This window comes from Sturnus vulgaris, chromosome Z (genome assembly GCF_052056855.1).
Source record: "Sturnus vulgaris isolate bStuVul1 chromosome Z, bStuVul1.hap1, whole genome shotgun sequence".
NCBI classification, from domain to species: Eukaryota; Metazoa; Chordata; class Aves; order Passeriformes; family Sturnidae; genus Sturnus; species Sturnus vulgaris.
This window is the reverse complement of record NC_142283.1, coordinates 56,301,564-56,313,759: the sequence shown is the minus strand read 5'-3', so window position 1 is coordinate 56,313,759 and position 12,196 is coordinate 56,301,564. Positions and strand designations below refer to the sequence as shown.

At 39.3% G+C, this 12,196-nt stretch overlaps 1 protein-coding gene across 1 annotated transcript in view; it reads right to left on the bottom strand.

The window, feature by feature from the left end:
- The window catches only part of PGM5 (phosphoglucomutase 5), a 69,798-nt gene that overhangs the window by 41,976 nt on the left and 15,626 nt on the right, over window positions 1–12,196 (bottom strand). Inside the window, exons 5-6 of the mRNA XM_014882268.2 lie at window positions 11,432–11,622; window positions 10,389–10,543 (exon numbers count right to left, since the gene is read on the bottom strand). Of these exons, the coding sequence (XP_014737754.2) occupies window positions 10,389–10,543; window positions 11,432–11,622 (346 nt within the window). The remainder of the gene's footprint in view (window positions 1–10,388; window positions 10,544–11,431; window positions 11,623–12,196) is intronic.

The following is a 12,196-nucleotide window of genomic DNA, read 5'->3' as shown; positions in this document are numbered from 1 at the left end:
GAAGTAAGGATAAAGCAAGAGACAAAAGCTGCTTTGCTACAGACAGCTAGCAAACACACACATTTCTGTGAGTATAATGAGAGAGAGATGTGCTTTGGCAACAACATACTCCAACAGAATTTTGTCTTTCACATAATAAGACCAGCTGGCATAGTATTCAGAGTCCTTGTGAGATTAAATTAGAATCGTAAAATATCTGAAGTTGGAAAGGACCCATAAGGATCACCAAGTCCAACTCCCTGATCCTCACACAATGACCTAACAATTAACCATATGACTGAGATCATTGTGCAGATGCTCCTTGAACTCTGACAGACTTTGAGCCGCAACCACTTCCCTGGAAAGCCTCTTCCAGTGACAAATTGCACACATATGTACTGCATATCCACAGAGAATGAGGTTTGATTGCAGAGTTCACAGTAGTAATAAAGTCCAACCAGCTGGAAAGCATGCAGCCATGCTCTCCAGATGTGTTGCAGTAATCCCTAGGGTTATTCATGCCCTTCCTGGCAGAGATACAAGAACCACTTTTCATTATTATTTCAGCATTCATGTGCCTATAGAGTAAGTTAACTCTTCATCAGTAGGACGAAGAGAAGGCACAGTGATCAGATACGGTGACTTCTAGCATTCTGTGAACTTTTACACAACAAATGCAATTCCTTTAAAAATTCCAGGTTCATTTTAGCCTCCAAATTCTGTCACGGCTCAGCAGCAGGAAGATTATATCTTGTTCTAGAAAAGACACTGTACGCTTCTTTTATGACGACTGACCTAGTATTAGACAGCCTGTCTCTGCCACACTCTCAACAGCATGGCCCATGACAAGCTAAGCTCTGCGAGCAGGGTTTTTCAAATATACATAAAGGAAAACAGCTGTCATTGCTATGCTGTACTATGCTGTGTTAACAGCCTAACTTGTTGATGGTTTCCTAAATAAGGCAGGAAACCAATCTACTTAATGCATGGAAATAACAGAAACAAACAAAAAGGCTGATTAAAGCAAGCTGGTCCCTGGAAAATGAAACTTACCTAAGAATATAAGACACACGGAAGCATAAAATGACATAAATGAATTTTAGTAGTGGACCTTGTATACTACTAATTTAGTAGTGGACCTCATCTCTTTAAGGAAAACCTTCGTTCGTGTTTAGTGCAACAATGAAGTATCAGCCCGATCTGTAATGAATGCAAACTACAGAAAAACAAAAAAATCCCAAAGCATGAACAAGGAAAAAACAATAGTTAAAGCCTTCTCACCTCCCCACCCTTAAACAGGGACCTTTTCTGTTAGAGTCTCAAGTTCTGCACAGTCACTGCTGCATACTGAACCCATGGGTTTTTCAGCAATACAAAGGCCTATGAAGTCAAGGAGAAAAAGCTTTGTAAGTTTTCTAATTCTACAGAAATTGTCAGAAAGATTTTATCATACCAGAGAAGAGAAATGGCATGATGTAAGGTGTAATAGAGAGGTATTCTCCTAATGTTCTTCTGCAGGTACTTGTGAGGTGAACCTCAATACAGTCATAACTAAAGACTAGCATGATCCATGGTATCTTTCAGGAAATGCAATAATCCTGTGAACTAAGCACAGGAAAAATACCCTCCCTTAACTCAAGAGTACACGTCTCATTCATTAGCCTTTCCTGGCTTATTTCAGTGAGGTCAGCTGGTTCACTGTGCCTATGCTCATTGATGAAGATGCAAACCAGATGTTAATATATCTACTACATGTGTTACAAAACTCTGTATTGACTGCAATTCAAACTGGGTTACCAGTACTCTGAATTATCTGAATAACAGAGGAAAGAACGGCTTTAGGTACATATCAGAAGTTACTGATTGCCTCCCTAGCTGCTTCTTCACCTCCCAAGCACTGTAATACTACTTCCATCCCCTCATGCAGAGTCAGCAGGGTAGCTCAGAAAATGATCAGGATAGAAATGATACAGCTTCTCCAGATAGGCAATTCCTTAGTTTTGAAGAAAATTTAAAAAAATAAATAATATAAGGCAACATAAATTTTTTCTATAAAACACCTTGCTGCTACATAGTAACTACAAGAGTGCAAAGGTGCAAGCATGCTCAACAATCTTGGTGGTGTAAGGGCTTTCCAGCAAAGGTCTCTTCATAAGAACACAGTACTATAATTCAGATTGGAAGTGACCATTGAAGGTTTCTAGTCCAACATCCTGGACACAACTCGCTTCTTTCAAATTTCTTTGCCTCGTCTTTCCACCATGCACAGCTGGGAAGTACCCGGCTCCAGCTTCTCCACAGCTACTCCACAGGTATGGGAAGCTGTTGGTAGGTCCAACCAGAGAAGCCATCCTTCTCTGAGCTGAATAAACCCAGCTCCCCAGCCTCTCCTCTTAGGGTCTGTGCTCCAGCTCCCACCTGTGCTGGTGATCCTATGCAGAACTCACTCCACTTTACTGATGATTTTCCTATAGTGGGGACCCCAAACCCAAGTATCTGGAAGTGGTTTCACACATGATAAGCAGAGGATAATCACTGCTGCCACTCTCTGCACCACATTCTTATTCATATAGCCCAGGGTGTCACTGGCCTCTTCTGATTCCAGAGCACACAACTTCTCAGACAAGTGACCTCAGGATGCTGGCCCATCTCTGCAGAGCTGCTCCTCAGTTCCTCTGCTGCAGTCTGCATCACTGTTGGGCTCTGTCTTTCTGAGGGCAGGATTCATGGTTTGTCATTGCTGAATTTCATTAGGTCTTTGCCATCCATTCCTGCCAGTTGTCCAGGTTCCCCTGACTGTACCAAGAACAGTGTGGCCAGCAGGACCATGACAGGGATTGTCCTCCTGTATTCCTCACTGCTGAGGCTGCACCTCAAGTACTATGTCAATTTTTGGACCACTCACTTCAAAAAGGACTTTGTGGCTCTGGAACACATCCAGAGAAGGGCAAAAAGGCTCACGAAGGATCTAGTAAACATGTAATAGAAGGAATGTCTGAGGGATCTGCTTTTGTTTAGTCTATAGAAGAGGAGGCTCAGGGGAGACTCTACAATCACTCTCTACCATTTCTCTGCAAGGAGGTTGTTACTTGGTGGGAGATGGTCTCTTCTACTGTGCCTACAGTGAGAACACAAAGGAAAAGGCCTTAAGCTAAAATATGGGATATTTAGATTAGATATTAGGAAAAAAATTTTTTCACTGTAATAGTGTGGGGCACTGAAATAGGTTGCCCATGGAGGTGGTGGAGTTACTATCCCTGGATATGTTCAAGAGGTGTCTGGATCTGGTGATGGGCTTAGTGGTTTGGGGGTGACAGGGGCAGTGCCAGGTAAGCAGTTGGGCTGGATGATGTAGATCTCTTCCAGCCTGTGACTGCAGGCTCTGCTCTCCAGCACATCAACAAGCACTACACACAAAATTTGGTGTCATTTACAAACTGGCTTTGAGTGTCCTCCACCTCTCCCTTCAGACCATTGACAAAGATGTTAAACGGGACAGATCACAGAACAGACCCCTGCAGTACCCCACTTTTTACCAGTTCATTAATCAATTGCCTGTGAGTCTGAGCATCAAAGCAGACTTTTAACTACTTAGCTCTCCACACGTTCAAACCATAAGGTCCTGAGTTGGACACAAGAATAATGTGGGACAGTTTCAAAAGCCTTGCTAAAATGGCAGTAAACACACATCTACTATCTTAACCCTATCGACAGATTCCATCATTTTATCAGCCAGGTAATCAGGTTGGTTAGATATGATTTCTTCTTGTAGCTCCCTAATGATGCTATTTAGATTGCCTAGCTTACACTAGTTTTCCCTTCTCTCTCTTGCAAACTGTTCTGTAGATTTTAGAGACTGAAAACTAGTAAGTGCTCTTTTTGGTTGTAGGGCTTGTCTAAGAAAGGAAAGGAAGAAAGCAGTTTCACAAGTATATGATGGTGTTCATAACAAAAATATAGAAAGAAGACAAAAGTATAATATGCCATAGGTATAGACTGTTACTACAGAATCAAAGAATCATTGATGTTGGAAAGATTTTAGGCCTCTTTCATTATCCCACAAAAGGAAACATGAGACAATGTTTCTTCTCCTTCAAAATTAATATAAGAATTCAAGTGATTATTACCTAAAGGAAGATCTAGTCTAACAGGACTCTCAAACTTCTTCAAATAATTTTAAATACCCTGGCTCTGCTAGTCTTATAGTGATCTTCTTCAAAACACACAGAATGTAAAGAACAATTTACTTAATTTACTAAAGAAATTAACTTAATTTCTAAACAACCTAAGAAGATTATACTTTAATACACCCTAGAAGTAGAATTTTAAACATACAAAATGAAATTCTGTGCCGGAAAAGTTTTCTTTTAAATCAGCAGGAAGCATTCTCTGTGAAGGTCACCATTAACAAAAAAATCCTTTGCTGGGAAAGGTTGCTCCTGGGTTGATACCAGATAAGCTTTCCAGCCTGGGCAAAACATGCTGAGACATGCTGAACAGACATACCAGGGAGCCTTTCTAAGTTGAAGTACATAATAAGACTGCATAAAACCTTGAAAGAAAAGGGGCCTTTAACCTTTACGTGGTCACAAAGTCTTCTGTAACTGACTTATGAAAAATTCCTCAGATTATTTTCATTGAAACAGTTTTGGACTTTTTACCAGGACATCTGTAGGAATTCCCGCTGTTTATTTGTAGCTGTATACTTTTTGAGATATAAGACATGCACTAAGAAATCAGTGACTTTCTGTTACCCACCATCAATCTATTGCACACTGCAAGGCCGGCTCCAGGCATTTTGCAAAATGTTTCTTTTTCTCAGGTAGTTGTTCAGATACGGCACATTAAGCCTAGACAAAAGTATGTTTGCTTGTGAGCATTACAAATACACACACTTCTCAACAGGAGTCAATTAAGGTTACAAAACATACTTATTTCTCACCAAGCACCAAATCTTTATCTCTCTAACTCTGGTTGACAAGCTGACCTCATTCGCAGCCAAAGATTAAGCTGGAAACAGAAGACTGCATAGTTTTCAACTCATCTTTTCTTCATACACGAATAAAGCTTTCAATACGCCTTTATGTACTCAGTCCTGCAAGCTTCACATTGCACAACCAATGAACCTGATCATGTTAAGTTAGCAGCTATAGCAGCCCACTCCATGTACAGGCCAGAATCCAACTACCTCTGTATAAGAGTAAGAGCTGTGTGCTGTGCAAGGCTGCTCTGCAGCCTGCCATTCTCAACAGGCTACAGCTGCCTTCAGGCCCAGAACAGGACAGAGAATCCCTCTCAGACCCTAAAGCTAAGTCGTGCGCCAAGTAAAAGAAGGCAAGTCATGAGATTGCTTAGCCTCTCTTGCTAATATCCATAATAAGCCATAAAGGACAAAACAGATACTCAGATATGATTGAAATATCAATATTCTACTGATATTTCACAGGGCAGGACACCACCATGTTTTCTGTCCTTTTCTTCATGAGCAGCCACTGAAGAACACAAGATTAATTCTCTCCTGTAAATGTCAACAGCATGCAACAGATTGATGTATGCTCATTCTTACCTTTCACTGAAAAAGCGTTTGAGTATCCAACTGCTGTTGTCCTATAAGGTGTTGAGAATAAACATTTACCCCATATACATTAAAAATGTAGCCTGTCATGACTACAGTATGTTTCCACCAGTAGAAGCTAGGGTAATGAAACACTGCATAGTCAAGCAGACGGTGGGTTTGCAACAGTCATATATGCCACTCTATAGTAAAGCATAACAAAACCACCATCAATGAAAACACAAAGACCAAGACAACTCCCTAAGGATATCTTAGAAAATGTCTGCAATGATAAATTACCTCCACTGCTTAAAAAATATTCAGGGACGAAAGGCTAGCAGCCAGATTACAAGCACATTATGGAAATAAAACTAAGAGGCACAGCTAAAGAAAGAACATTAGTGCCTTGTAATGATAGTTGGTTTTTCCTCCACAAATCTTCTCAAACATGTCATGTCTGTGTAAATAAAACATTAAGTTGTAGAACATATTTAAAAGCTGATACAGAAAAAAATAACTTTTTTTTTTCCGTATATACAAGTATACAGAGGATTTATATGGACACTTTTAATATTGCAATGTTACTTTAGAAGTTACAAATCCTAAACACCTTTCTTATCACAGTGCTCCCACACTTTTATTATGATTCAAAAATGTTAAATTACATTCATGAAGGTTTTATGCTGTTGTCCTTCTGCAGCATTCCAGAACACAAATTGTTCTTCTGCTCTAATTTAAAAATTGCTTGTATGTGACATGGACTCAGTTTCACAGAGGTGTCTTAAAAATTCACAGTTAGCCTATTTCATATAAGAGGGAGCAAGACCAAATTATCCTGCTGAAGAAAGATAAAAGGAGTAAGGTCATGGCTGAATGGGAAGGAAGTGGGATAAGAGGAACAAGGGAAGAACATGGGAATGTGGAAGGTAAGAAAGAGAACAAAGAGATAAAAATAAAAGGATGTGTTCAGCAAAAGAAGAGAAGAAATCAAATGTGTAAGAAAAAGAGGAAGGAAGAGGAAGGAAGAGGAAGGAAGAGGAAAAGAAAAAGAAAAAGGAAGTGTTGGGCTTCATGACCTTATTGGTCTTTTCCAACCTAAATATTTCTATGACATAAGCAAAGCTTCTTGGTCTGCTTCAAACAAAATGGACCACACTCTAAACCACTTTTCTTGCTGCCAGGGGCAGACTCCTCTCTGCACCCAAGGCAGATCTGTTAGAGCTCACAGCATCTCTGCCCTTCATAACAACATGACATTTCTTTAAACAAGCCAGAACATTCATTGTCACTGCAGCCCCCCTTACAAGCTGTCTCTAGATGACCAGACAACAAACAATCAGCAGATAGAACACTGATGTGTCAAAGCTGCACCAAGAGACATGCTCTTAGATGTAAAGTGGTGGGGTACAGCACAGTAAGGTGCTCAGCTTTGCCCAGGCTAAGTGTAATTAAAGCAGCTACATGCTGTTGAAAGAACCTTGCTGTAGAAACAACCTGTCAGATGATGCTAGTCACAGTACTATTCTCCCAGAAATCCTCCAGTACCATCTTGACTGCTATTTTATACACACACCCAACTTCATATTTCCTACAGAAACAATTTCTATTCACCCTTGTGATTCTCATTTTGTATGCTTTTAGCTAAACATCTCAGTATTTCATTTCCTTTCCTGATATGCAGGCATCAGATAAATCAGAACAAAAGGATATGAAACAAGAATAGTTTTTTGAACAGGGAACACAGGTTCACATTCCCCAAAACAAAAAGAACACTAGCCTAAGGGTACATATTGCCAGAGAATTGAAGTCTGGAGACATACTGCCATAATCCTGTTGATGTTGGAGCACATTAAAGCAGATGTTTCCTGTCTAGTGTTATCCTCTCCCTACAGTACATATTAGCATATTCCAGCAGTCACTTCAAGCAAACACATGCAACACTGGTAAAATATTTTCAGTGAATTCTCTCGTAATTCATGGCTCTATTTGCTAATGCCATATTTCTAAGCAACATTTAGAGTCCTTTGGATTACTGCTTCCTTCTTTTTAAGTTTAATAATGCCCTTTGAAAAAGTCTTAAGCAACACATCATGCACACAAGTGAAAAAGGAATAGATTTCTAAAGCTTTAAGTTATTGTGCATTTTTGTTTTTCTTTAACAGAGCTAAAGGAAAGCTCCAGTTCAATTACGTAGGCTAAACTGTGGCCACAAAATATGGACACACCATAAAAAGAGGTTTTCATTCGCTGTCTAGCACAGACTTCAGGAAAGACCTCAGTGACGTCAGAAAACACTAGTGAAGTGGACAGGAATTAATCCAGTTCCCCCACAGGACAGCCACTCTTAATACCAAGGTTCAGAAGCAGGCCAAAACTCAGCGAACCTCCAAGGAAGGTGTCTATGATACTTCTTTCTTGGATTAGTGATCTAATCCACGGAGTCAGCCCACACACACCCACCCGGGACAGGTAAAGAGCTACGGAGAGTTTATGGGTCAGGATTAAAGGAGGAGGAGACATTAGAGTGAGGGTCTGCCACAGGCCACCTGACCAGGAAGACCAAATGGATAAAGCCCCCTACAAACAGCCAGGAGCAGCCTCACATTCACAAGCCCTGGTGTTCATGGAGGCTTTCAATCACCCTGGTACCTGATGAAGGGACAATACAGCAGGCCACTTGCAACCCAGGAAGTTCCTGGAGTGCATGGATGAATTTTTGTTTTCTCCAAGCAACAGAGGAGCTAACAAGGAGACATCCTAAGCTGAACTTTGATCTCACCACAATGAGGGGCTGGTGTGGAATGTGAAGTGCAGTGACCATGAAATGGTGGAATGCAAGCCCCTCAGGGCTGTGAGGAGAGCACACAGCAAGCTCACCATCCTGGGCTTCAGGAGAGCAGGCTTTGGTCTCCTCAAGGATCTGCTCGACAGAGTGCCATGGGACAAAGTCCAGGAGAGAAGGGCCCATGAAATCTGGGTAACATTCAAAGATCACCTCCTACAAGCTTGACAGAGATGCATTTCAACAAAAAGGAAGTAATGCAAAAACACCAGGAAGCCTGTGTGAATGAACAAGTTGCCCCTGAACAAACTTAAACACGAGAAGAAAATCTTGAGAGGGTAGAAGCAGGGACAGATAGGCTGTGAGGAATATAGATGAATTGTCCAAGTAGCTGAGGATAAGGCTAGGAAAGATATAGCCCTCAAAGAATTAAATCTGGCCAGCAATGTCAAAAGCAACAAGAATAGTTTCTATAGGTACACTGGTGATAAGTGGGATAAGATAGGAAGACTAGGAAAAATGTGGACTCTCTCCAGAAAGAAACCTGGTTACTGAGGATACAAAGAAGGCTGAGAACTCAGTGGCAGTTTTGCCTCAGTCCTTACCAGCCAAAGTGCTCCAGGCACACTTCCTGAGTTGCACAGTTAGTGGAAGGTATCCCTGCCCATGGCAGGGGGTTTGGAACCACATGATCTATATGAAAACTGCATGATCTACACTGAACTACATGACAGCATGTAACTTGTAAGTCTTCAAGAAAACAAGGAGAACCACAAAACAAAATAAAAAACAAACCAAGTGCCCTGGACACAGACTGAAAACTTCATAACAGCAAATATTTGTAAGAATGGAAGGGAAAATACTTACATCCTTCCATCATTATCAGTTGCTCAGTTTTATTTAATAGTCAGGCTTAGCTCCACAAAACTAAATAAGGCAGTAATCACCATGAGACGATCTTTGTGCCAGAAGGTCAAGTAAACATCACAAAGAGTATAATTCAGTCACAATGTTATTGAAGGGGACTTGAGCTTATTCCTTCTGACATACTTATCAAACTTTATGAAAAGAAGACAGACAAACATTTAAACGTCTCTGTTTCTTTAGTTCTTACAGAAATGAAGATACAGTGTTTATATCTAAAATGAAATCTACTTATTTTACATCATATTTCAATATAACGATAATGAGATTTTTGGACTGCTGAACAGAATAAACAAAACACATCAAAACCTGACCTAACAGTATTTCCTTAAACTAGACTATCTACCCACAAGTAAGGAATATATTCCCAAAGACCTTGTCAATCATTAGAGGGAGCTGCAAGCTCTGGATTTAGTATTATTTCAAAACTTCCTGAATGGGCAAATTGTAGATAGAGCAATCAAGCTTTCCACACAATCTACATTTCACTTTAAAATTACTTTTCCTGATTAGGCACATTTAAGGGAGCAGCAGATCACTCTTGTCATAGTAAAACTATGCAGCCAGATGAACACTGAGACACAGTTGGTTTAGCCAGTTCTTTTCCAAACAGAATATATTAACATAATAATATGTAATCATCTCGTCTTGATGTTTACAGAAAATTTAGGCCAGGATGAAACTTGTTCAAAATTCAGCTGCTAACACCAGATTCTCATATTTCATCAGTATGAGGAAGGTCTTGATTTTTTGAATATTTGTTTAGTATTGAATTATTACTTTATCTTTTTTTAAACTTTCATGACTTTCATTAAAAGGCCCCCCAGATTAGGCTGTAAACCATTATTTACAAATAAAAAGAATAAAGGTTTTTTGGAAAAATACAGTCAAATATCTGTACATGAGATTTACTAATTTACTTCTTCTCCAGACTGAATTAAACTATTTTAATGCAAGTAAATATGAGAAAAATTAGTCTAGGTAAAACCAAAATCTTGTAAAAACCAGTTTAAAAAATAAAGCACATAAAGATTGGGAAAATTAGAAGCTCTTACCAAAAGACTTCACGATTTTGGAATTATTATGTAATAAAAAGTGGAGATAACCAACGTAATGACCAAGGTGACACAAATAAATATTTCATCTTACTTGTCCAGAGCTGTGCTGGTAGGCATGCTCCTGCCAAATCCTCGGACACCCATCTGACAAAAGTATGGAATGCAAGACAGATTGGCAGCAATTATAGCCAGTGAATCTGATGCATTAACAAAGAAACCATTTTGGCCAAGGATCATGTAGCGGTCCTGGAGAAGAAAAGATATTTAAAATAGCATCCTAAATTCCATGTATCGAGGTCACCTAATTTGTTTTCCTAGATCCACTGGAAGTAGAGAGAAGGACAGGCTTTGGGTTACTCACATCCCTCTTTGGGTAGAAAAATTTACTGGCATCATCCTGGCAGGTTTATAATCTCACTATCACACCATCACTCCCTCCTGCCTTGCAAATTGAAGCTCCAGATCAGTTTCTAGCTTCTGCCTCCTACATGTCACTTCAGTAGCTCTGTTTCTGCCAAGAGAATGCTTGTGTAGGAGAATCATTTTGCCAATGACACGCACTATTATGGGAGTAGGAGAGTGTTTTGTGTTTCCTGAGAACAGAAAACAGCTTTTGTTCTTCAGAACCTTTTAATCTTTCTCCCACCTTGTCAGGGCAGAAGGTTCTTTTGTAATACATTGCTTTTTATTAAGCTGATAATATGGCATTAAAAATTAAAATAAACAGAGTTTGTGATTCAGTGCTTTATTTAGCTAAAAAGCCCTTAATTTGTGATGCTAATTAAAAAGGACTTAACTTTTTTTCCTGTGAAAAGTCTGTATCATCTATATGCTATCTGTTCCTAATCAGAGAAAAAAGTGTTACACCATCACAAGACAAAACCAGCCTGATACTTAAATAATTCTCATCCTGCCTTCAAATTCTGCTTGATTTGCAGTCATCTGCAGAGAAAAATTACAACATATGTGTCTGATTTATGGGTTGCAAATGTTACCATCTGTATCTGAAAGTAATACCACTTTCAGCTTCAATTGGTTACTGAAAAGCAGACAAATTAAACTTACACATTCCATATCTGACCCCTGACAAAACAACAACTATGGTGGAACCTCAAAACGGATCTAAATACTTACCCCATCAGCATCAAAAGCAGCTCCAAATCCATATTCTCCACCTTTCATAGCCTCCAGCAAAGCAGTTGCATATGTTAAATTTGGATCAGGAGGCTGTCCACCAAAATCCTCCAGAGGAATACAGTTGATGGCAGAATTTGCAGGAGCTCCCAATTCATCACACAAGATTCTTCTCACATAGGGTCCCATAACTGTGAAAACAGAAATCTGCCATGCAATCACAAAAGCGTATGCTTGACATTCAGATTTTTCACAGCACTGTGGACACTGCATAGAAAACATACTTTCAGCAATTCTATACATCTGTCCTTGCAACAACCCCCAAACTATTACTTCACAGCAGAGTATGTGATTGTCCTCAAAGTAAAGAATTAATCAGTACAAAAATAATCAATTCAACATGAAAATCACAATGGTGAAAGACGCAGAGTTTTTTCTTACCCATTATTAAGTAAAGAAATTATCATACACATAAAGGAGTTTTTCTCACTAGAATAAAAATAAAATGCTATTCCATGTGTCTAAATAACACATAATAGCAAGGAAAGTAAACAGCAGGTGAATACATATGGGAAATACACCTACCTTAAGATTCCAACTCATGTGAAAATTGAAATAGATTTGTCCACCAAAGAATTTTACTACATTTTAGTTGCTACTATGCAGAAAATAGATTAAAATTTTCTCAAAACTAACTCCAAAATACTTTATTTCATTATTTCATTAAAGATATGACCAACTAAACCCCCATGCTGTTATATACCA